The sequence below is a fragment of the Equus caballus genome, chromosome 17 (genome assembly GCF_041296265.1).
Source record: "Equus caballus isolate H_3958 breed thoroughbred chromosome 17, TB-T2T, whole genome shotgun sequence".
Lineage (NCBI taxonomy): Eukaryota > Metazoa > Chordata > Mammalia > Perissodactyla > Equidae > Equus > Equus caballus.
The window spans coordinates 55,832,420-55,855,832 of record NC_091700.1 but is presented as its reverse complement, the minus strand read 5'-3'; the positions used below and the strand labels follow the sequence as shown (position 1 = coordinate 55,855,832).

The 23,413-nt window shown below is 36.6% G+C and overlaps 1 protein-coding gene across 3 annotated transcripts in view; it reads left to right on the top strand.

The window, feature by feature from the left end:
* DIAPH3 (diaphanous related formin 3) overlaps nt 1–23,413 on the top strand; it is a 484,080-nt gene that overhangs the window by 180,751 nt on the left and 279,916 nt on the right. For all 3 annotated transcript variants that reach the window (XM_070240326.1, XM_070240325.1, XM_070240327.1), the window contains 4 exons: nt 425–489; nt 4,570–4,674; nt 7,935–8,243; nt 9,005–9,119. In XM_070240326.1, coding sequence (XP_070096427.1) covers nt 425–489; nt 4,570–4,674; nt 7,935–8,243; nt 9,005–9,119 — 594 coding nt within the window. The remainder of the gene's footprint in view (nt 1–424; nt 490–4,569; nt 4,675–7,934; nt 8,244–9,004; nt 9,120–23,413) is intronic.

Below are 23,413 nucleotides of genomic sequence, written 5' to 3'. Positions count from 1 at the left end.
AAAATCAAATACCCGTTCATATGTTTTAGCAATTTTTAGATTTGTTATTCCTAATTTTCTGTTCATTAGTATTGCCCATTTTCCTAGCTTGTGTTGGAGATCATCTTCTCTTCTTCCATCAAAATATTTATGAATTAATGATAGAAACCTTTGAGTATTCTATATTAAATTGAACTCTCTCCTCCTTTTGCCTAACACAAATTTAAAATTGTAGTTGGGTTTGTCTTTCCCTTTATATTTTATGGTCTTAGTATCATGCTTAGAAAATCCTTCTCCATTCCAATATTATATTATGTTTCTCCTTTTTGCTTATTTTATTACTGGTACTATTTCTGATTCTACGATTTTCTTTCTAAACTTTTAAAGTCATAATAATTTTAAGAAGTACTGGAATAAAAAAAAATTCCTGTCATTGCAATTTTAGATATTTGCATAGATCAAGCGAAACTAGAAGAGTTTGAAGAGAAAGCATCAGATCTTTTCAAGAAAGTAAGTAGCTTTGCCAGACTTATGTGGGGAACCACTGCAGGTGTGTTTCTGCTTCAGGGGCTTTGCCTGTCGTCCCATTTTCTTCTTTACCTCCTTCAGGTATTTGCACAAATGCCATCCTCCAAAGAAGACTTTCTAGACCATTATATTTAAAAATTTTAACTCCCCACTTCCAACTCTGACCCTCCCCATGCTGCTTTTCTTGTTCTGTCGTATTTGTCACCATCTCACATGTTATATGGTGTGTGTGTTTATGTGTGTATATGTGAATGTATTGTCCATTTCTCCCTCTAGAGTAAACTTTATGAGGGATTTTTGTTTGCTTTCTTCATTATCCCTGCACCTAGGACAATTCTGGGCCTAAGAACTGAAAAAATATTGTTTTGATGAGTGAAGGAATAAATGATTGAACAAAATGCATAGAGTCAAAATTTTAAGATTGGAGTGTTTCTCAAGAAATCATATAATTTAGGCTTTCAGATTGAAAATATGTCTAAACATTTTAAGAGAAAAGTTGCTTTTTGTTTTGGTTAAAGTTGTTTCGTGAGATCAAGTTGAACCATATAGAACTGTCATTTTCATAGGTCACAAGTATCAGCTATCACCAGTTTCATTTGTTTCAGCCTAGTAGTATTGCTGACTATCCAGTCCTTCCCCCATTTTTCTTTAAGGCCCTGTTTTATGTTTTTATCTCTGCTTAGCATGTACCCGCTAGACTTTTTCTCTTTTTTTGTTGTTATTGTTGGATTCTTCATTTTAGGTGGTCACTCTGATTTGAATTCTTAGGGCTTTTTTATCACATCTAAGAAATAATAATTACTACAAACACCACTTCAGTGATCATACACTAATGAACATTTATTCTGTGTTGGGAACCACGCCAAACAGTCTACATTTTTGTTGTATCAGGCCCTACATGAATCTTGAGAGAATTGTACAATTTTATAAACTTTTAAGATAAAACATAACCGCAAATGGTGGACACTCATACATTAGCAGTAACTTCTGAAAACTTCGTAAATGTCCTAAGAAGTCTTAAAGTTGACCAAACACTCAGTGAGAAGTTATTCTATCCAGGCCTTTGGCTGCAGGCTAGGATTGCAGCTATGACGATGATACTGTCATTGCCCTGGAGTACTTAGTTTAGTGGCGAAACAAATTAATGGATCATTTAAATTAAGTGTCATAAGTGTTACAGCTGATAGATATTTGTGTTGTAGGGTGAACCCTCGCCCTGCCAACTTTGTATTCGAAGCTCAGTAAGCACTTGTACTCTTCATGGGGAAGTAGTAGCAAACTTTCAAGTACTTGATTTGGATGTGTCCCAGAGAGTAGAAATTTGCCTTTGTAATCATTTTTAGGTATATAGTTTATATGAGTGGTGTTAAAGGTGATAACTTTCTCAACACATTGTTTTAAAATTGTAAGCTTTGAATGTAAGTAGAAGAAAGACCTTGTTCAAGGTTAGTTGTCTCCTTTTAGTCAGAAGTTATATATCTTTTGTATGTTCAGAAAATACTGTTTACTCCATAAAAGATTTCCGTTGCCATACCATTTTGTTTATATCAGCAAGAACTTCTTTCTGATAGCTTTATAAGGACACATGTAAATACTTTGCTTTAGGCAGGAAGCTATCATAGTTGCTAGACACATTCTTTATTTTGGTGCATAAATTTGAAAAATGAAGACCAGAAATGTCAGAAAGTACATAGAAAATATTGAATTATCAACCTTCTTGTACAAATGCACTAGTACATTTACCCCAGGGAATGAAATTAAGCAGAGCCTCAACCTTAACCGTGTTTCTTGACATTTTTGCTTGTAATTTTGTAAGCGTAATATTGCTCTAGTAACTCTTTTTGGAGAAGAAGCCTATCATATCAGTTTTTATAAAGTACATTTTTAATGGGGATTCATTTTATCCCCAAGGCTACTGTGATTTGACTATAGATACTGTGAAAATGCTAAAGCAAAGTTTATATTTCATCTGACCCTTTTATAGGGGAGGATGTAGACGTTTATCTCTTTGGTAAGTAATACAGATACTTGCAGTATGGCCAGGGTAATTTAATAAATTCTCTTAGCGTGTACTAGATATGATGCTGGTTGTTTTCGTAGTTTCAACTTTGTTCACCTAAATAATCCTTCTTCTGAATCTTACTCTAAGGCCTTTGAGATAGGATAGTGCACCTATTGATATTGTGGAATACTTCTTCATCCTTACTCTCAGAAGAATTTAGTTTTTTATTTCTTGCTAAGCAGCAGTAAACATTGACTGAGCAGTCAAAAAAAGAATAGAGAAAATGACCTGTCAAACATTTTTGATGCTGGGAGATTGGGGAACTTTAATATCTGATATTGGCAGTTATTCAATATAAAAAGGAAGATTTGACAGGAGTTGGCTCATCTCTTCATCCAATAAATATTGAGCTTAATTATAAATGTAAAGGTTTGGAAAGTTGATGAATAACATAGAAAAGGTTCTCACTGTTAATGAACTTCTAGGGTAGTCAGTGTTACTGAGGTGTGTGATACTACAGTTTGAAATTTTCATATTACAGTGTGATAATTGCTATGGTAAAAAAAAAAAAAAAAAACCCTGTGTATTATGTAAGCTTTTAGGAAGGATTCTTCCTCTAATCTTGGGTGGCCAGAGAAGACTGGCCCAAGGAAGTGATAGTTAATGTGAGCCCTGATGGATCAGTATGAGGCGACAAGGTGAGATATCCAAGGAGGAGGCATGCTATATAAATCCATTTTGAATTTCCTGCAGGTGTCTGAAGCGTAAGATTTGCACAATCAAGTCACATCTCTTACTTACTAGCTGTATGATGGGGGCCTAGTAACTACCTCTTTGTGTTAAGAGCAAAAATAAGATTCACATATAACAGCCCTCTGGGGACTGTTGAGTTTCTATATTGTTATTTTCCTAATTGAGATTTGATTGTATTTTAAAATCTCAAGGCTGCCTTTGTGAAGTAGTTGCATTTTTTTAATGATTCTTTTTTTCCATTTTTTTTTTTTAAAGATTTTATATTTTTCCTTTTTCTCCCCAAAGCCCCCTGGTACATAGTTGTATATTCTTCTTGTGGGTCCTTCTAGTTGTGACATGTGGGACGCTGCCTCAGCATGTCTTGATGAGCAGTGCCATGTCGGTGCCCAGGATTCGAACCAACAAAACACTGGGCCGCCTGCAGTGGAGTGCTCAAACTTAACCACTCGGCCATGGGGCCAGCCCCTTTTTCCATTTTTTAAGAGAGAATCAAACACTTGTTCTTATTATGAGACAATACCGTCTTTAAGTTCACTTCTGTTAGGGGAGGTTTTCAGTCATGATAGTGGGAAGGTGAAGCTGTTTGAATACACAAAATGGGACTTGTGATAAGTGGCTGTATAAATTAGAAAATTCATTGGATTCACCAAATTTTACTGTTTGCCTCCTCCCACAAGGTATGACATGAGGGACTTTGAAAGATTAATTTATCATTTACCTCCCAATGATTAATCTTTGGGAGGTTAATGATAAATAAGACCAACTTTATTCTCTTAAATTGTTGTTGAAGTTTAGAGCCTACATTAGGGTCCTTAAATCTGAAGACATTGTAAGAAAAGTGATACATTTAAAAAATGGGTTATTTATTAATAAACAAAGAATATTAAAATGGACTTCTTTTAAGTCATGTTGATCAACTTCAGATAAGTTTCAGGTGTAAGATTTTGTAGGTAGGAGCCAGGGAATTCACTACAATGCTTTGCTGTCTATTATTTTACACAAAGTCACAATGATATTTAGAGACTTTTAGGAAAAATGCCAGGGTTGTGATAACTGTGGGCCAGTTTGCTCTGCTGAGAGGAGGTCACAGACTCCATCTCTGGCTTTGTCTGCTCCCTTACAAATGAATGATTGTGTCAGGACCTGGGGGGACCTAGAGAAAGGCTGTGTGTGACTTAGCAAAAATCTACCACTCCTTTCAAAAAAGTTTATCTTCTACTGACAGATCATTAGAGTCATATTATTCTATGAAGAATAGTGCTATTCATGCCCATCTTTCTTTCTCTCTCTTGTTTTCTTCTTTTCAGTTTGAAAAAGAGTTTACTGACCACCAAGAAACTCAGGCTCAATTGCAGAAAAAAGAGGCAGAGATTAATGAGCTTCAAGCAGAGTTACAAGCTTTTAAATCACAGGTAAAATACCATCTATCCAGAGTGAATTTAGGTATTGAAAGCTCATCAGGGGAGCAAAGTTCATGTCATATCTTCATAGCATCAGATTTTTAGACTTCAATTTCACTTGTGTGTTTTTATAATATTGCTTATATGTATTTCTATTCTGCTCTGTTTATGTTTTAGAAATTATTTTGCCACTTTTTTATGTGCATTTTTAAGAATGTCTAGACTTTTACTAAGTAATCTGCTGCCTTGTGTTTCATTTGGGTTTTATTCCTAATGTCACATGTTTCCTAAGTAATTAAGCATAAAGGGTAAGAAAGTCTTTTCCTCTTAGATTTGTCATTCATCACTGATCTTTATCCCACTACAGGAAATTATTGCTCAAGCTATTTATTTTGCAAAACCTTCAGCCTATGGGTACCTTGCAGTGAAAGATAACCTCTAGCTGAATGAGAACATTTTCTGATAATTTTTCAATTTCCGAAAGTAAACAGATTTAAAACATGACAAAAAAGAGAGCGAATCTGGATTATGAAGCAGATAGCTCACATACACCCTCTACACATAAAACATTTAGATAGCAAGAAATACATCATCTGCATGTTTTAAAGGGATGAAAGTAAGAAGGGAGAATATTCAGAGCTAAATTTCTTTATATACATTTACATATAGGATGAGCGATATGTATAGTTTTGCTATTTTCCTTTCATCCTAATTTATGGTTATATTGAAATAGTCTCAGGTATACTATTTCTTATGTTAGTATACTATTTTCTGTATTACTGGCAATTTTTTTTCTTTAAAATACTTAGTGGATAGTTTTGTTACAGAGTTTATCTGAAGATACTCTATAGCTATCTGTTAGTGTTCAATTTTAGAAAAAAAAAATGAAAAGCTCCTATCTACACGAAAATTATTCTCAATGATCTTTCTTTAGTGTGCAAGAAGAGAGTACAACAACTTATTGAAATTTTTCATCTTTCCCATGAGGCTCCTTGTCTTTCATATTAAAAGAAACATTTGATTCTGTTGTATTATTCAAATTGAGTTATAGACAATGGCTGAAATATTTATGAGAAGTTTTTCCTGGTCTGGTCTAATATAAATTTAAAGACTTTCTTTTCTTTTTAATTTTTCCCAGGTGAAGGATTACTTGTAAATTTACTAGGAAATTCTAGTTTATTAAAAAAAACATATTTACTGTCTTTGGCTATATTATTGCTGCATATGCTTTTATATAAAATGGAAATAAATTTATGTTTTGAAACTGAGGGTAAAACAAGGAGCCTCCTGCTTTAATTTGGGAAAAATGGTGACCTGTGTTTATGGCTTTCATAAGCAAGCTTGGAATTAGAGACGATATTGGCCACCATATTCATTTTGAAGAACAACTGGCAAATTCTTCTTTGGATTAGTGTGTTTCTTGTGAAATCTCTGCATTTGTCTTAAGATAGTTGCCTTTGATCAAAGCTCTGCTGATTATTAAGGTTATGAATAAAATATGTTCTATTTATGTTTCCATTCCTTTAGTCACTTAATAACCTAGCATTTTTAAGCGCTGGGCATATAATGGTGAGCAAGATAGTCATGATGTCTGGCCTCATGAATGATATATTCACATAGTCTATCAAATGAACCTAGTCTAGAGCAGAAATTCAACCATTAATAGTTAAATATAAAATGTATATTTAGTGTGAGTACAATATACATACATCCTTAACATTGAAAGGACAGTACTATGCATGATCACAGCATCCCAGTGAAACACTAAACTGATCCTTCGTTATAGTTAATGTTTTTGATAAGGCATGTTCTTTCACTTACTATTTCAACTTCTTTTATAACACTTTTTCTTTGTGTAGGTCTCAGATGTTGATTTAAGGCTTTTATACATGATCTGTTTGCCATAATTGTGCTATAAAACTTTTAAAATGACATTAACATTTACTAAATGCCCACCATTTGCAAGATAGTTTATATGTTTGTTCATATATAAATATATATATATATATATATATATATATATATATATATATGACTCAGAATTGAAGATAGTAATTTTGGGAAAATAATCATATCACAAAAAATTATTGATCAACCTAGATCATCTTTATGATAATCAAAATGCATCCATTAAATTCTTATCAAGCCATGGAAACATAAGGACGAAAGGACCAGTGGCCACATTTGGCTCTTTTTCTCACCCGATTTTACTTTGCTTCTCTGTGACATTCGATGTTGTAGAATAGCCTTTTTCTGGGTCACTCTCTTCACTTGTGATTCATGACCCTGTGCTTGCCTTTTCTTGTCTTTAATTCATTTATGCTCCACATATTTAGTCAATAACTGTTATTTGCCGCTCTCAACTTTGGATGCTGGGGAAAGAGTAGTGAATTATACAGACATAGTCACTTCCCTCATGGAGTTTGTAATCTGTCAAAGAGGTAAGTGCTAATGATTTCTTAAATAATTACTTAGCACTTTTGACCAGAGCTATCAAGGAGAAGTATAGGGTGCTATCACTGTAAAAATGAGTGGTTAGATAAGACTTTCCTGAGGATGGGACATATTAGCTGGGACTGAAAGGACCAGTAGGAGATGGCCAGGTGAAGAGAATGTTCCAGACAGAGTGAATAGCATGTCCAAAGGCCCTGAAAACAGTAGAAGGTTGGCATATATACAGAATTGTGTATGAAATTCACTTGAAAGACCAGTACACAGGGAACAGATTATGATGGGCCCTTGTAGGTCCTACTAAGAATTTTAGATTTTTTTTCTCAGGGGCAAAGGCATGATGTGGCAATATTATTTGTCTTTTTTTCTGTATGTTATTTTTAATTTTGTTTTTTTTTTTTTACTTCTCATTTAAATGCTAATGTTCCATAGAATTCTGTACATAGACCTTTCCTCATGCTACATACTCTGGGTGAACTTATCTATTCTTGTGATTTCAACTTTCACCTAGAAACTGCTGACTTTCAAATCTTTTAGATGCATATAGCCATTTCCTTCCTAGACATCTCCACCTGGATGGCCATAACTTTCTCAAAATGGGGAATAATATTTCTGGAAATTACACTTTTATGAAAACAAAAGCTATAATTGTATTCTTAAATTTGGAAAAGACTTTGGAATTTTGTTCTTAGGTTAAACCACATGAAATTAATGATATTCAATTATTTTTTGTTTAAAATAACTTACTTTTGAGGAAAGTGTACTTTTTACATGTTTTGTAGAATGTTCTTAGTTATGTTCCTTATTTTTTTCCCCTCTAGTTTGGTGCTTTACCAGCTGGTACAAATACCTCTTTGCCCCTGTCAAAAGAAAATGGAACCAGCCACCCAGCACTTCCTCCTGCTCCCCCACTGCCCTTTTGTGGAGGAGCGCCACCTCCACCCCCTCCCCCACCCCCTCCTCCACTCCCAGGAATGCCGATGCCATTTGGGGGTCCTGTGCCTCCACCACCTCCCCTGGGATTTCTCAGTGGACGAAACTCTCCTCCTCCACCAGCCCTGCCATTTGGGTTAAAGCCAAAGAAGGAATTTAAACCTGAAGCCAACATGAGAAGATTGAATTGGTTAAAGGTAAAACAGAAATAAATGGAGGAAAACATACTGTTACCTAGATTAAAATTTAATTTTGTATTTACTTATATATAATTTCCAGTGAGAACCCTAATCAAAGTGACACTAAACAAACTGGCTTTTTTTTTTTTTTTTTAAATAAAAGTGTTGAGACAGAGCCCTTTGCTCTCAGCCAAAGCTTTCTGGTTTATCAATTTGATGGCAGTCGACTCTGGTAGTTACAATGGAATTTGATTTGTAATTGATAATTCAACATTATCATGATTAAGTCCTATATTTATGAAATGTTTCTCAAAAGTACAAAAAAGTTAGTGTTCTTACCAAATTTTCTATGTTGGTAGCCATTGGGAAAAGTATTACTAGTTGTCAGAAGCTGATATTTAGTCGGGACACAGGAATTCTGAATCCTGCAGGAAGATGGTTTCGTGGTCACATAACCTTGGAAGTGCTGTGTCATGTATCCTGCACTTGGAGAGTCATAGTGCACAGGAGTGTTCCTAAAGACTCTGAGAAGAAATAAACGTCATTTCATTCGGCTTCAAATCCCCAACTACTTAATAGTGGAATCTTTTTTTTCCCCTAATAAAACCTTAACTTTCTGCAGAATTTGTATTTCACTGAACACACTTTGGGGAAAGTCTTGCAGGGACTGCTTCCTAAACGTCTGCAGACAGCTATGGGAGGCTGGGTCTCCACGGAGCGGTTGGGTTGGGACAGATGAAACAGCCAACTATTTATGAATCAGTCGTCTCTGATTGCAGATCAGACCTCATGAAATGACAGAAAACTGCTTCTGGATAAAAGCAAATGAAAATAAGTATGAAAATATTGATTTGCTTTGTAAACTGGAGAATACATTTTGTTGCCAACAAAAAGGTAAGTTTAACATCTTGGTTATTTGTTAACTTTAGTGTTATAACACTGCCACTTTTTATATATTAACTTCTAGAAAGTATTATTTTAAGAGAAATATCCATGATATTTTTACTTTATTAATGGGTGTAAATAAATGCTCTAATGAAAGGCTTAAAAAGCAAATTTTGTTATTTAGAGAATCAAATAAGCAATTTTAAAATGCAAATAATTAATACAAAACTTTAAGTTTTCTATATAATACCTTTGTTGAACATGTGCTAAATTAACCCTTCACGAAGGAGGATATTTTCAGAGAGAATTTTAGCATGAGAATTCCTTTTAGTTAATGAGAAATAGAAAAACAAAAGCAAAATATGAGCCTTCCTCTAGTCAGGATTTTAATACCATTTAATATATTAGTAGAGTCACATGGAATAGAATATCAAATTTATAAAGAATCTTGAAATTTAGCTTGAAATACGAGTGTTTGAGTAAGTTATATGATCTTTTCATTGAAGCAATGGAATTCATTTCCCAAATTTTGTGATAACTTTTACCTATTCAGTGTGATTTTTTTTTTTAAACATTTATGTTTAGGTATTACTCTTGTCTGAAAATTGAATTTATTTCATCCAGTCTTGTGAGCCTACACCACTTTTGTTTCGGGGCTGATAGCTATATACTGTTAAGTTAATTTTTTAGTAGTATGTAATGCTTACATTTTAGGTCTTGTAGTACAAGCCACTTGGATCAGTGATTATCTTTAATTTTCAAAAAAGAACACTCTTCACCATAGACTTATGCTGCTTATGTCCCTGGGCTCATTGAGCACAGAGAGAGCTGGAGAGGGGGAGGTTGTGCTGGATGGAGGTGGGAAGGCTTGATAAAGAGAGGGGAGAATTGATCACTTAAAATGCCTACTATGTACTACACATCATGCTAGATGCTTTATATCTGATTTAACTTGATCATCACAGTAACCAAGGGATGTTGGTAGATACTAAAAACTCATTTACATTCCTTTGAAATACTTTCTAAAGTATGATTGTAAATTAGCAACACTTTCTAAAAAGTAATTCCAAGTTAGAAACTCTAAAAGGTAATTGTAAATCAAGGTAACTTTCTAGAATTTGTGGTAAATCGAAAACCTTTGGCAGAAGTTTTTGAGCACTGTTGGTCTCGACCAAAATAGTAAAAATGATGTATTTTGATCTTTGAAGACAGGGGGAATTTTCTCAGCAAGCTTATCCTAGCAAAACTTGTGAAGTAAGCAGATCTTAATTTTACCTTTTGATTATGGAGAATCAAAATTTTCTTTGAATAAGATTAGTGCACTCCTCAGGCAATCAAGGAAAATATATGGCAGTTAAAATGTGTATTTACATGTAAAATGCTTCAGAATTTCAGATTTCATAATCTGGAATTGATTAGTTTTCCCTTTGCTTTCCTAATAGGTGTAAATGGTGGCACCTAACGCTATTTAAGTAATACTGCCATCCAGCTACACTCTCTCTTTTTTCCCTCTTTACTCTGATTACTTTCTTAATTAATGAGGCTCAAAAGGGAAACTTGTTAGCATGTCTTTAATTTAGCTGTAGTGTTAGCCCTAAATGAAATAATTGGACCTTTAAAAAATTCTTAAGTCATCTAACTTTAGCCTTCAGATTCAAGGTTGAAAAAAACCAATGTATTTGCTCACTCTAATACTAGTTATAAAGGTTAAGGTAAGGAAATGATCATTTTCTGAATATTTCATACATCCATCCCTCTGCCTTTTGCTCATGCTGTCCTCTCTACCCAGAGTCTCTCTTTCATTTGAATTAGGGGCTGGTACAGGGCTATGACTTCTTTTGTCTCAGCTCAAATGCTACTTCTCTTTTCTGTGACAGTGGATATTTCCACAGTGCATAGAAAAGATGTGGAAGCCCAGGGTTGTAACCCTGGGCAATGCCAACAGAAGACATGCTGTGAAGGTCACTATTTTTTGGTCTGAATTTTAAAGAATAATTCCCGGAAAGTATTATGAGGAGTCTTAAGTGTGCTTTTGGCTTTACTAGTAGTTGAGTATCTTATTGCAAAAGGCCGGTCATTGCTGCCTTCCAAAAATATTTTATAGGAAAGATCAGAAAGGAAGACAAGAGAAAGGTGTCTGGAAAACTTAGACAAGCCTAAGGGCTCGTGGAGTTGGCAGATTGCTCCTTGTTCTCCTTATTCATGGCCTGGCTGCTGGCTGTTAACATTTGCCTGTCTCCATGATGCCAAGGTTATTCTGTTTGAATCAATTTTGTAATTTCCACAGAATTCAAAATGAAAGCTAGTCACGTATTTATTGTTCAGTCCAAGGTGGAAATACAGTTGCTCTCCACTCCCTAGCAAGCAGAGGGAGGTAGAGGCATTGGCTACTGGCTGATTTTCCTCATTGGTTTGCATCGCAACTTGGCAGAGAAGGACAAAGGATTCAGATTACCCAAGAATAGTGAGTTGTTAGAGAAATGGTATATCTGTTTTTTATCGCAGTAACTCTTTGGACTTAGAAACAGAGCTATTTCTCTGATTACAAAGGTGTATCTTCCCTCCCAGGCATTTAAAATGGTAGATGCCAATCCTTTGCTCTTCTAAAGTATTGGAAATAAGCAGAAAGAAGAAAGGAACAGAATCCAGTCATTTAAAGAGAGGCTTGAAATTTTCTCTCACATGTTCTATACTTTTTGTTGCTAAGTATGGCTTTTTATTTTGTTTTTTAACAGAAGACACTGCTTTAGATTTCTGGAACTTTTAGATTAATATGATTGGGTTTTAGAGGTCTCATACTCTAAGAGTTGGAAAAGGAAGATGATGTAATAATACCTAGAGAGCCCTGTGGTGTACCCGTCCTTGAACTGGGTCATGTTCATGTTACCGTGCTTAATCTTTACCACATCTCTGATGAGGGTTTTCTCCTGCATAACAATTCTAACTCCCCCAAATGCCACCTTGCTGCACCTGCTTGTAGACATAGCAAGATACTCAGTTAAGAGCTTGGACATTTCCTCTTAACTCATGTTGCCCTTTATTGTGTATTTATATATTTTTTTAAGTGGATTTTAGTTATTTTGTTTTTTAAGCTAATCTCCTCCCTGTGATATTTATAACATTGTTTCAATGGGAAAGTGCCTGGTATCATATCTTAAGGAGTCTAGAAACCTCCTCTCTAAGCCTTTTCCTGTGAAATCAACATTTTTTCCTGATTCAATTCTATCACTTTTATATCTTATGTTGCTATTAAATATCTCACTTTGGAGCTGGCCTGGTGGCGCAGTGGTTAAGTGTGCATGTTCCACTTCAGCGGCCCGGGGTTTCCCGGTTCAGATCCCAGGTGCGGACATGGCACCACTTGGCAAGCCAGGCTGTGGCAGGCATCCCACATATAACGTAGAGGACGATGGGCATGGATGTTACCTCAGGGCCAGTCTTCCTCAGCAAAAAGAGGAGGATTGGCAGCAGTTAGCTCAGGGCTAATCTTCCTCAGGGGGGAAAAATCTTACACTGGTTTCCTTGCTTCGCTGAGTTCTGAGTTTTTGAGATACATCTTAGCTTTTCATATTTAAAATTCTTCTGAAAAGAACATGTAGGCATTTTTCCCAATCGTCTTTTTTCTCTTCCTCTCATTCATTTCTCCTGCTTTTTCCCTCTCCTATATTTGGCCATCACTATTCAAGTCAACATTTCTTGGGTACCCCTCGTATGCTGGGCCTGGTGTTGAGCACTGGGGACACTGTAGTGAGAGAGGCAGATGTGTGCCCTGTTCCCATGTTGCTTTCACAGTCTCAGTGAAGCTCAGTCCAGTTCTTGGTTGAAGCCGAAGAATGAAGAGTGGAACAACAAATGCTGATTTTGATTTTAGAAACGACTGTGATATTTTATTGTCTTCGGCTTCTGTTAAGACTTAACAAGGTTATAAAAGAACATTGTTTATATATCTCTTCGAAATTTAATCACAATATTCATATATCGAACATTTGGTATCATCAAAATAATGCTAATGACCTGCGTATTTTTTACCAGATTGGTAGCATCTGTTGGTTAATTTTTACATGCTGTTGGAAAATGGATTAAAGTGTACTAACAGGTTATCAGTGTTGGATTTATCAACTAAAATTAATATTAATTACTTTCATTATTCACAAACTGTTAACTTAATAGGGATTAAAGTGCTTTCTGAAAGTATATGCATAGTCTAATTCACTTAGACCGATTTATTATGAAAATGTGATTCCACAATCGTTAGCTTTCTGAAGTAATCACATTTTATAACAGGTGCATCATATTTGCCAGATAGGGCGAGTAAACTGGTTTATAAATAATTTCTCAGCTGAACAGTTATGGCATATGGAAACGGTTAATGGATTATGCACTTAAAAACAAATCAAGCTTAGATTTCTGACATCATAGTTCAGTGGACAAAGTATTGGGGTAGGGAGTGATAAGCCATGGATTATTCCAAGGACTTGGCTGTGTTCAGGATGTCGCTTTGTATTTGCAACACAATTTATTCCTTTATATGAACAATAGTGTATAAAAGTATCCTTAACCACCTCACAAGCCTGCATTAAGATGAACGATGTAATTTATAACAGAGAAATATGTTTCTAGGGAATGCATGTTAATAAAGAGATGATGCCAAAATGAATGCAACATCTCTTAAACATGTGAAAGGTTTCTGAAAAGACATTCGACAAACACTATTTGGAAAGATTAGGGAGGAAGTCAGTGGAGAATTAAATATTTCCCTAGGGATTTATCATTTGGTTTTTGTCTGTGGCTGAATCTCGAAAGAACTAAAGACGTAAGGAAATTATGAGATAGGTCAGGAATGTCTTGTTTCACCATTAGAAAGTATCTCATTGTTACCGATTATATTGTGTTTCTGAGTTGCTAAAGAAACAGATACTTATTCTGAAAGCTTTAGAGAAATAGAACCTAAAGAGAGGGGCTAAAGAAAGTGGGTTTATTTAACCTCGAGCTGCAGGCAACTTTCAAGTCCACGAAATGCTTCGCTTACATGCTTGGTTATAAGCATATCTTTGGCATGATGTGATAGAAATTTTAAAGTTCCCTATGAATAGGCATGTGTCTTGTATGTTGTACAGATGCTATAAACAGAAAAGGAGGCGGCTTGAACTTGTGAGTATTGGGGGATGTGTGCCCATACACAGAGGTTGTTTTTCTTTTTTCTCTCTTCTCTTGGGCTTCTTCCATTGGAGAAAGGAATGATATTAGGGCACTGAGTTCAACTGGAGGCCCTTGACTAGTGGTAGACTGGGGCATGCTGTCTTCCTTTCATATTACAAGTCTACCTTGGTTGGTACTTTAATTCTGGTAGCAATTTTCAGTGGTGCCCCGTACCCATCGCTCCTTAACAAAATTGTAAAGCCATTACATTCCATTGTTATCACACACCTTTTTCTCTCAGGGTTCCTCTCCCATTTTCTTGCCATCTTCTGCCTCATTCGCCATTGACTCAGGGCTCAAACTGCGCTTCCCTATTTCAGGCAATTATTCTTTGCCTTGTCTGCATTATGCTCTATCACTCAGGGCTCCCCCTCAGAAGTAGTGCACAGTATCATTCACCTGAAAATATAAATGAGGCTCATCCTCCTGAAAGTGCTATCTTAATCTTAAAATAACACTTTGTAAATCTGGCTCTTCACTTCCCCTCTTCTTACTCCACCCTGCCCTCCTCATCCATCTCTATACGCACCATTTGCCAGAATTAGAAGAGAATCCTGTGGGTGAGCATTGTCACTTGATTTCATTCTTGGAGCACACAGAGAGTGAGGTCATGGTAGGAGAGTCATAAGGAGATGCAGGGGGCTTCTTGCTGGATTATGTGCTGTAGGAATTTGATATTAAATACTGTAGTAAATTCTTTATTAACAGAAGAAAACTTTATGATAATAACTTTAGTGTATTTTATAGCCTTGAATTTCACCCATTAGATTTTGAGGTAGTTATATATTCATGTGTTTAGGTAAGTTGGCCATTTTTTGTCCCTCGGGGTTAAATCATTTGGGCATATGATCTTATACTTTGTAACATATTCTGTGCATTTAACACAACCTTTCACACGTTTGCTGGCATCTGAGGAGAACACCAGGTTAGAGACCCTTGGTTTTCACAGCTCTAACTTGACCAAGTGCATGTCTGTACTTAAAAGAATAAATACTTCAAAATCAGACACATGCTAATCCAAGTGTTCTTAACTTGAGATCTGTGAACTTGGATAAGAAAAAATAACACCATCACTTTCATTAACCTCTAATTGAAATTTAGCTTTTTCTTCGATTATAAATATAGGCAACACACACAGCAGTACCCAGGCCAGTTCTACTTGTAAATTTCCCATCTACTTTCATACCACATTAGAATTATTTCAGATACCTCAAAATATCATTGAAACTCATCACTACTTCAAAATTAGAGTAGTTACATCTGCAGCTAGATCTCATTATTTAATACTTTAATAAAGAAGCATATTTCGTCAGTTGGGTCCTCCAGGAAGCAGACGCTGAGATGTGGGAAGGCAAGAGGTGTTTTTAGGGAGCGTGGGGTGGGTAATGCTTGTGAGAGGTAGAAGGTGGGGAAAAGCAGGACTGGGCAGGGAGAACCTTAGGCCATGATGCTAATGTGACAAATTTTCAGCCGCCCCAGCTGGGAGGGGGCTCTGGAGCAGAGAATGGCTGATAGAGCTTCAGCAGGATGGGCCCTAATAGCCAGGCCTTAGCACTCCTGTCACGCTCGGTCATTGGCTGGCAGATGCCCAGGAAGAGCCTGGCCTAGGCTCAAAAGCTAAGGAGGATCCTGAGGGTGCTGACAGCTTGGAGCCTGTCAGCTAAGTGCACTTCTTGCAACAGAGTGGAAAGTTCTTTCCTAAAGGGAGATCTGAGCAGGACATCTCCATGGCTGCCATGCATTTATGTTAGTTGCTATTTCATAAACTGGTGTTGAATGCATTTTGATAGCTGCATTTGAGTATAATTTGCTTTCTTTGAAGTCCTCTATATTTTGTGCATTTAAAAATTATTCTGGGGGCTGGCCCCGTGGCCGAGTGGTTAAGTTTGCGCGCTCCGCTGCAGGCAGCCCAGTGTTTCGTTGGTTTGAATCCTGGGCGCGGACATGGCACTGCTCATCAGACCACGCTGAGGCAGCGTCCCACAGGCCACAACTAGAAGGACCCACAACGAAGAATATACAAAACAACTATGTACGGGGGGCTTTGGGGAGAAAAAGGAAAAAATAAAATCTTTAAAAAAAAAAAAAATTATTCTGAGAAGGAGTTCAGTTCTATAACAGTCATTGGAGTCCAAGGGAAAAAAGGTTAGGAACCCCGCTGCAGTCTTTCTGATTTGTGGTGGGAGTGGGTGGAGGTCAGAGGTCTGCCTGGCCTCAACTGCAGCCTTTTCACGAATGTGTTTTTTATTTTAATTCAAGAGGCCAGTATGTTATTTGTAATAAGATATTTCATCCAACTTAGGATAATATTTTACAGTGGTTTCAATAGCGGGCCATCCATTTTTGAATACACTTTAACACACTGTGGTAATGCATTTGTTAATAAAAGCATATATCAAATCTGGAAAAATGCAAAACTCACTCCTTAATTAGACAATAATAAAACAACCGTATTAATAATATATGCCTTTTTTTTTTAGTAGTTTAGTTCATTTATATGATTTTACTTGCTCTCCAAAACAATCCTATGAAAGAATCAAGGCACATATTACATACATTTTATATGTAAGAAAAAGTTACTCTTCAAGTGAAATTCAGCTAGAAGGAGCCGTCACTCTGAATGGAATACAGATCTGAGTCTGCAGCCATTGCTCCTTCTGCTTTGCCACGCTGCTTCTCTGATTAAAAGGAATCCTATTATGTTTTATTTAAAGTGCTCTTCTTTGATTTAAAATAATTTTCCTCTTGTCTCCTGCCCCCTTACCACTGCCCCACAGCAGTTCATTCTGATCCCACAATTTATATTAAAGGCTTTAAAAACTTGCCGCTTTTTATTAAGACCATCTTTCATCATTTGGTACCTCTATTCACTTCTGTAAGTATTTGAGCTGTAAATACTAACACCATGCTGTGGAGTGCACGGGAGCAGTGAGGGACCGTGGAGTCCACCCTACAAGTGTGCGACCCTGGCTTTTACCACTGTAGTTGTTTTTCCTCTAAAATGGGGGCAATGCTACCCATCTCACAAGGTTATTGTGAGGATTATATAATGAATATTTTAAAGCATCTTTTGCAGTGCCCAGTTCATCGTAGTTTCCCAGGAAATATTAGCTGAACTGAAATTTTGAGAATGCACACTCATTCTCACTTGTCAAGTTTTGTGTATCATCCTTGAATCTTCCACAATAGCAGCAGGTCAGATTTCCTCCCTCCAGCTCTGGCCCCACTTCCAAACGAAGCCTTCTAGACCATGAAACTGCTATGTTCACTGGCCTATTACAAGTCACTTATGAAGACTTCTGTAACACTGGTCTGTATGATTAACTTTAGAAAATAGTAGTAGAAGATTATTCTGTACATCTTTTTTCTTTCATATTAGTTTATGACTTAACTGTCAAATGCTTTAAGTTCCTAGAGAGAGGAATTTGTTGAATAAGGAATAAATATAAAGACCTGGTTTCCACCCCCCCTCATTTGTTTCACTATTTCTGAGTTTCTCCATGACTGTTTCTTTCAGTTTATGTCGTTGATGTAATGTATGAATAAAAACTGAAGATTTTAACCTTGCTTTTCTTGGCGTGATTCAGTTTGAGAGCATTGAGCTGATGACTTGAGAGTGATCTTGAAAAGCTCATTTAGTTCTTTATGAAACCTCACTGGTTTTTGTTAATAATTCATTATTATTTTTGACAGTTATTTACAGCTTCCACGATTACTGAGGATGGTATGGATGGCTTAATATAATTATGGAACTGGGATGCGTTAAGGCGTGGGGAACCTTCAGTTGATAGGCAAATAAGAACGCCACAGAGAGCTTATGGCCTCAATTCTCCCCAGGGTTTGCAGGAAGGATGATAACTGTTAATTTTCTTAGTTTCATAGAGTGCTAGCAGAAGGCTCAGAGGAGTGATAATTTTTCAAGAATAGATTGCTTCTTTTTTTCTCCTCCAGCTTTGTGGTTTAAGCTAAAGGAATTATTTAGGTGAGTCGTATACAATTGTTGAAATTCTACTGTTTTGATGTGTTAAGAACTTCATATGGTTTAGCCTAATTCTTGCTTCCCAGACTGGTGACAAATTAAGGAAATACATGAAGAGATGTCGTTGGTTTACAGCTTAATTGAAAATGAGTATTGATATTTCTACTTCTATAATAGCTTGTTATGTAATAGATAAAGGGGTAAAACTCTTGAAGTAGAAAGTATTTATCTCAGAATGACTTATAGCTCCCAAATCCAAGATTGGAAGACTTTGGAATTTGTGAGGATGTTTGCCTGCAGGAAACAGTATCCAGTTAAAACTGACTTAGACAAGGGCCAGCCCCGGTGGCCTAGTGGTTAAGCTCGGTACACTCTGCTTCAGTGGCCCGAGTTTGGTTCCTGGGTGTGGACCTACACCCCTTGGTTAGCGGCCGTGCTGTGCTGGCAGCCCACATACTAAAAAATAGAGGAAGATTGGCACGAATGTTAGCTCAGGGCGAATCTTCTTTAGGAAAAAAAAAAAAGAAATGATTTAAACAAGAAGTCTGGTGCTTGGTGGTTCTGGAGTTGGTAAATTCAACATCCCAGTGACGTGAGGACTCTAGGTTAGCTTGTCTGTTTTCTTTGCTTTCCCTCCAGTTTCAGCATAGCTTAGCTAGCAAAGGTGGGAGGAATGATGATGCTCACAAATGGGGCTTTGTATTAGTTTTCTTTTGCTTCTATAACAAGTTTCTGCAAATTTAGCAGCTTAAACAACACACATTTATTGTCGTAGAGTTCTAGACATTAGAAGTCCAGTGTGGGTCTCCCTGGGCTACAGTCAAGTGTCAGCAGGGCTACTGGACAGCTCTAGGGAGGCTCTGTTCTGGAGGCTGTAGGGGAGAGTCATGTTTCTTGCCTTTTCTAGCTTCTAGAGGCCGCCCACATTCCTCATCTTCAGTGGCCCCTTTCCTCCAATCTTCAGTCAGTAGCAGCGAGGTGAGTCCTTACAGTCCCTCTCTATCACCTGGCTTCCTTGATTACATCTTTCTCAGACTCCGACCTAAGCAGGAAAGAGTCTTTTCAAGACACGTGATTAAATTGGGCCCACCTGGATAATCTGGGCTAATCTCCCACTTTTGGGGTCTTTAACCTCAGTCATATCTGCCAAGTTCCTTTTTCCTTGCAAGGTAACATAGTCACAGGTTCCAGGGATACGACAGGGACAGCTGTGGCAGAGGAGGATGGAAGGGGTGGGACAATGGGATGCCATAAAATTGGGACATTTCACAAGGTGCTTGGCCCTGTTAATTCCACTCATTAAAACTAAGTCAGTTTCCTTCAGCCCTGCAGTCCCTTTGCAGGAATGCCATTTTAGGGTCCTGTGGCATTTTGACTTAACTTTTTAAATCATTTGTTCTGTTCACTAAATGTTTATTGAGCTTTGGATCTTTACTAATCACATTAACATATGTTTTTGTTATCACAGCTAGGAGCCTTTCTGGAGTTTTAGGAAAAATCCCTATAAAATGTCTTTCTAAGTGCCAGGAAAGATTTTTTTTCCCCTTCTTCATTCAAATCTACCACATTTAATTAATGTGCAACAGGTATCACAGTCTATTGTGTATTTCCCAGTTTGCAATGCTATACTATTAATGTCATTTTTTTCTGGGAAATTATTTATTTTTTACTTCATGTTTTTTCCAAACCAGAATTACCGTCTGAAAATATACAGTAAAGAACCTTTGGCATTTAAAAACAAATTGGTTCTTCACTCTCACTTGCTCCTTTGTATTTTAAGGAAGAAAGAGAGACTGGTTCTAATTTAGAAAAAGACGTTTTATATGTTACTAACTTTTGGAAGATAACTGTCTCTACATTGATGTTTAAAGACAATAATTTCCTCACCTTAAAGTTTAGTTATATTTTAAAATACAGAGTGTTACTCTTGTTTTATGATGTTTCACAACATATTTTTATCTGAATAATTATTTTTATGTGATAGGGACTTTGGGAACAGGGACCTTTTCCTGGTCCAAATATTCCTCAGACCCAATAAACATCTATAAATGGATGTGAATATGTAATTTTGTCACAACCTGGAAAACATATCTTATTGTAATTGCATATTTCACTGGATAATGTAAAATGCAATATATAGAAAGCTTAATTGGAAAAACTTCATCACTGAAGGAAATAGCATTTATCAAAACATCTAATGCTACCGTATTTCACACAAAATAAGCAATTTATTTTCATTTAATTGTTGGCTCTTAGTCATTTGCCAGTCTACACTTCTGTCATCATATTGCCTTAGACTCGTTCTTCGTGAAGCAAAGCTCTTCTTCCTTCTTTAATCTTCTTTTCTTTTTCAATTAGAGAACCAATTATTTTTCAGCACTTCACAGGTCACAGTGGGACAGTCTGGCTCTCTGCTCCCGTAGCGTTAGATTCGACCCAGAAGAGTTGAAACAGCCAATGGGATAATTTTGTTTTTAAAACAAGGGACATCAGTCTTTGGAGTGTGTATATTTTGCTATTTTAAAATTATCCTTTTTCTGAAAAGTGTTTTTTTTCAATTTTCCCAGTTTTATTTTACTTCCTTTAAAATCTTACATATCTGTATAAAAGTGAATATGAGCTTTTTAAATTGGCCGATCATTTGTATTTCCATTACATGCTCTCACAGATTGAGCTGTGTTTTCAATACCAGCAGCAAGAAAAACAGCAGTTTGTGTCAGCTTCAGTGTGGTGACAAGACTTTTATAATAGGATTACTATATATATGTGTATATTTATGTATGTAGGTATATATACACACACGTATATGTGTATATGAAAGAATATTGTTCCATAAACCAGATAAATCCAAAATTGACTAATCACTGGATGGCTGTTTGATTTTTTTTACCCAGCAAGATTGTTGAGTGCAGAGTAGGCAAATGACTTGATCATCCCATGCCCACTTTTGTATCTCTGAGGTGTACTTTATTGAAAAAGCTCTTTTTGTGAATTTGTTCTTGATGAATAAGCATAACCTACCACCTCAATAAATCAAAGCTTCTCATTATTCTTGTTTTTGTTAGGGTTGTAAGAAGGCCAGAGCAGCTGTTGGGGGAAAAAAAATAGAAATGAGAGAAAGAAACTGACAGACACAGTAAAGGCGAAAATGAGTAACTCAGCCCCGGTAACTGTGTCCAGTCCTTACTTCATAAGATTTAGGCCTTTGTCCCATTTTAATGTGAAGAGGCTGAGGCTCAGAGTGGTTAAAAATGTGGCCCTCAAGGTTACACCATTAGAAAGGCAAAAATCCACCTCTTCCTGACTTCATACCTTGTCTTCTTTCTCTCTCTCCTGTTGGGACATGGAGAGAGGGAAAGACATGAGAGCATATTAGAGGGGGCGTCAGCGGAAGTCCATATACATTGATATGGAAATGACCTTGTGATCAGCTACCCTGACTACCAGTGTAGCAAAATGGACACCTTCTATTTTTATCCTTTAAACTTGAGGAGCTGTGATAGCCATTTCATTTTTCTTTTTTTTTTCCAAACCATTTTTCTTAAATAGCTCCCATATTGTTTTCTCATATTCTTTCTCTTTTTAAGATAGTAATGCAAGGTGTTCTCAGATTTATCCTCCCTAACAAATATCACATTTATCATATCCCATGTGTGCACACATTCTAAAGGTTTGAAAAGAAAAAGGACTTCTCTGGCATTCCTAGCCTCCTGCAGTTAGGTCCAACTTCTTGTTCTAGCTTTATTCTTCCTGCGATTTTTCTGCTCTACACACCATACTCCAGTACCTTTGGTCTACTTTTCACTAAATTCAGCCATGCATTTCACTGCTTTTCCCTTGTCTTTAACACTTTCTATGAAAATTTTAATTTACACTTCCTACCCATTCTTTATCTCCTAGGGAACTTCCCCATGGAAGCTGCTGTTGCCTTGTTGACACGTGTCTTGGAGAGATTGCCTGGATTCTGCCCGTGGCCTCCACCTTCCTTGCAATTGACTCTCTGCCTTCTCATGGCCAAGCCCTTTCTCTTTGTACTGGGAGAATGCCACCGCCTTTGGAAACTCTTCTCTCTCCTGTTTCTCAGCTTTCAAACTTCGTCTTCTACTACCTTCCCCTCTGATCTTTCACTTCAGCCACACTGGAGAGCCTCCATAATGCACCTCAAATATGCCAGGTATACTCCTGCCTTGGGCTCTTTCCTGCCTGGAACATTCATATTCCAGATATCTGCTTGATTAAGGCCCTTACCGCCTCCAAATCTTGATTCAAATGTCGCCTTCTCAATGAGGCCACTGCACTTACCTCCCAATTTAGTACTGCCATGTTTTTTCCATACACCATCCCCCTAGCTCCCATCCCAATTCTCTCTACCTTGTTTGTTTTTTTTTAATGTCATTTATACTTTCTACCGTATTGTTTATTACTTATTTACTAGGTATGTGTTTGTCTTTTTTCTCTCTCTGCCCTCATTGCAATTTAAGCTCCTGTATGAGAGGGATCTTTGTTCATTTACTGATGTTCCAAGCAATCTAGAAGAATGCCTGACACATAGTGGGCATGAAATTAATGTTTGTGTGAAAACAAATCAAATGATTTTTGTATTCCTTTAAAAGCAGAAATATAATAATTTCAACCTCCTCAAGCAAACCGTCCTTTTTCACTTTAAGCAAATAGGAATTTTGGAAGGAGAGTAGAATTATTTAAATGATCTAGATTCCGATTAACTCTGCCATTGATGACTTTAGCTCTGAGTGAATAACAGTCTCTTCTGTAAGTTAGGTAAAAAAAATTCAGAATAATGAAGGTGGTTGAGAGTGGGACAGGTTCAGGGTCTAGATGCCAAAATGATTCACCCTCCTTGCCTGTTTCAGCATCAAGAATCTATGTAAGAAGGAGGAAGGCGTTTAGGAAAATTCTGTGTTACTGTTGAATGGATCTTGATTTCATGTCTGCAAAGTGGCGATAACTGTTAGCAAACAAATTGTAACACATTTTATGGTTTTTTTCCCTGAAAATTTGCTCCTTTTTTGGGTGTTGATTTTGTTGTTGTTATTAATTGAGGTGAAATTCACGTCACATAAAATTAACTATTTTAAAGGAATAATTTAGTGGCATTTAGAACAGT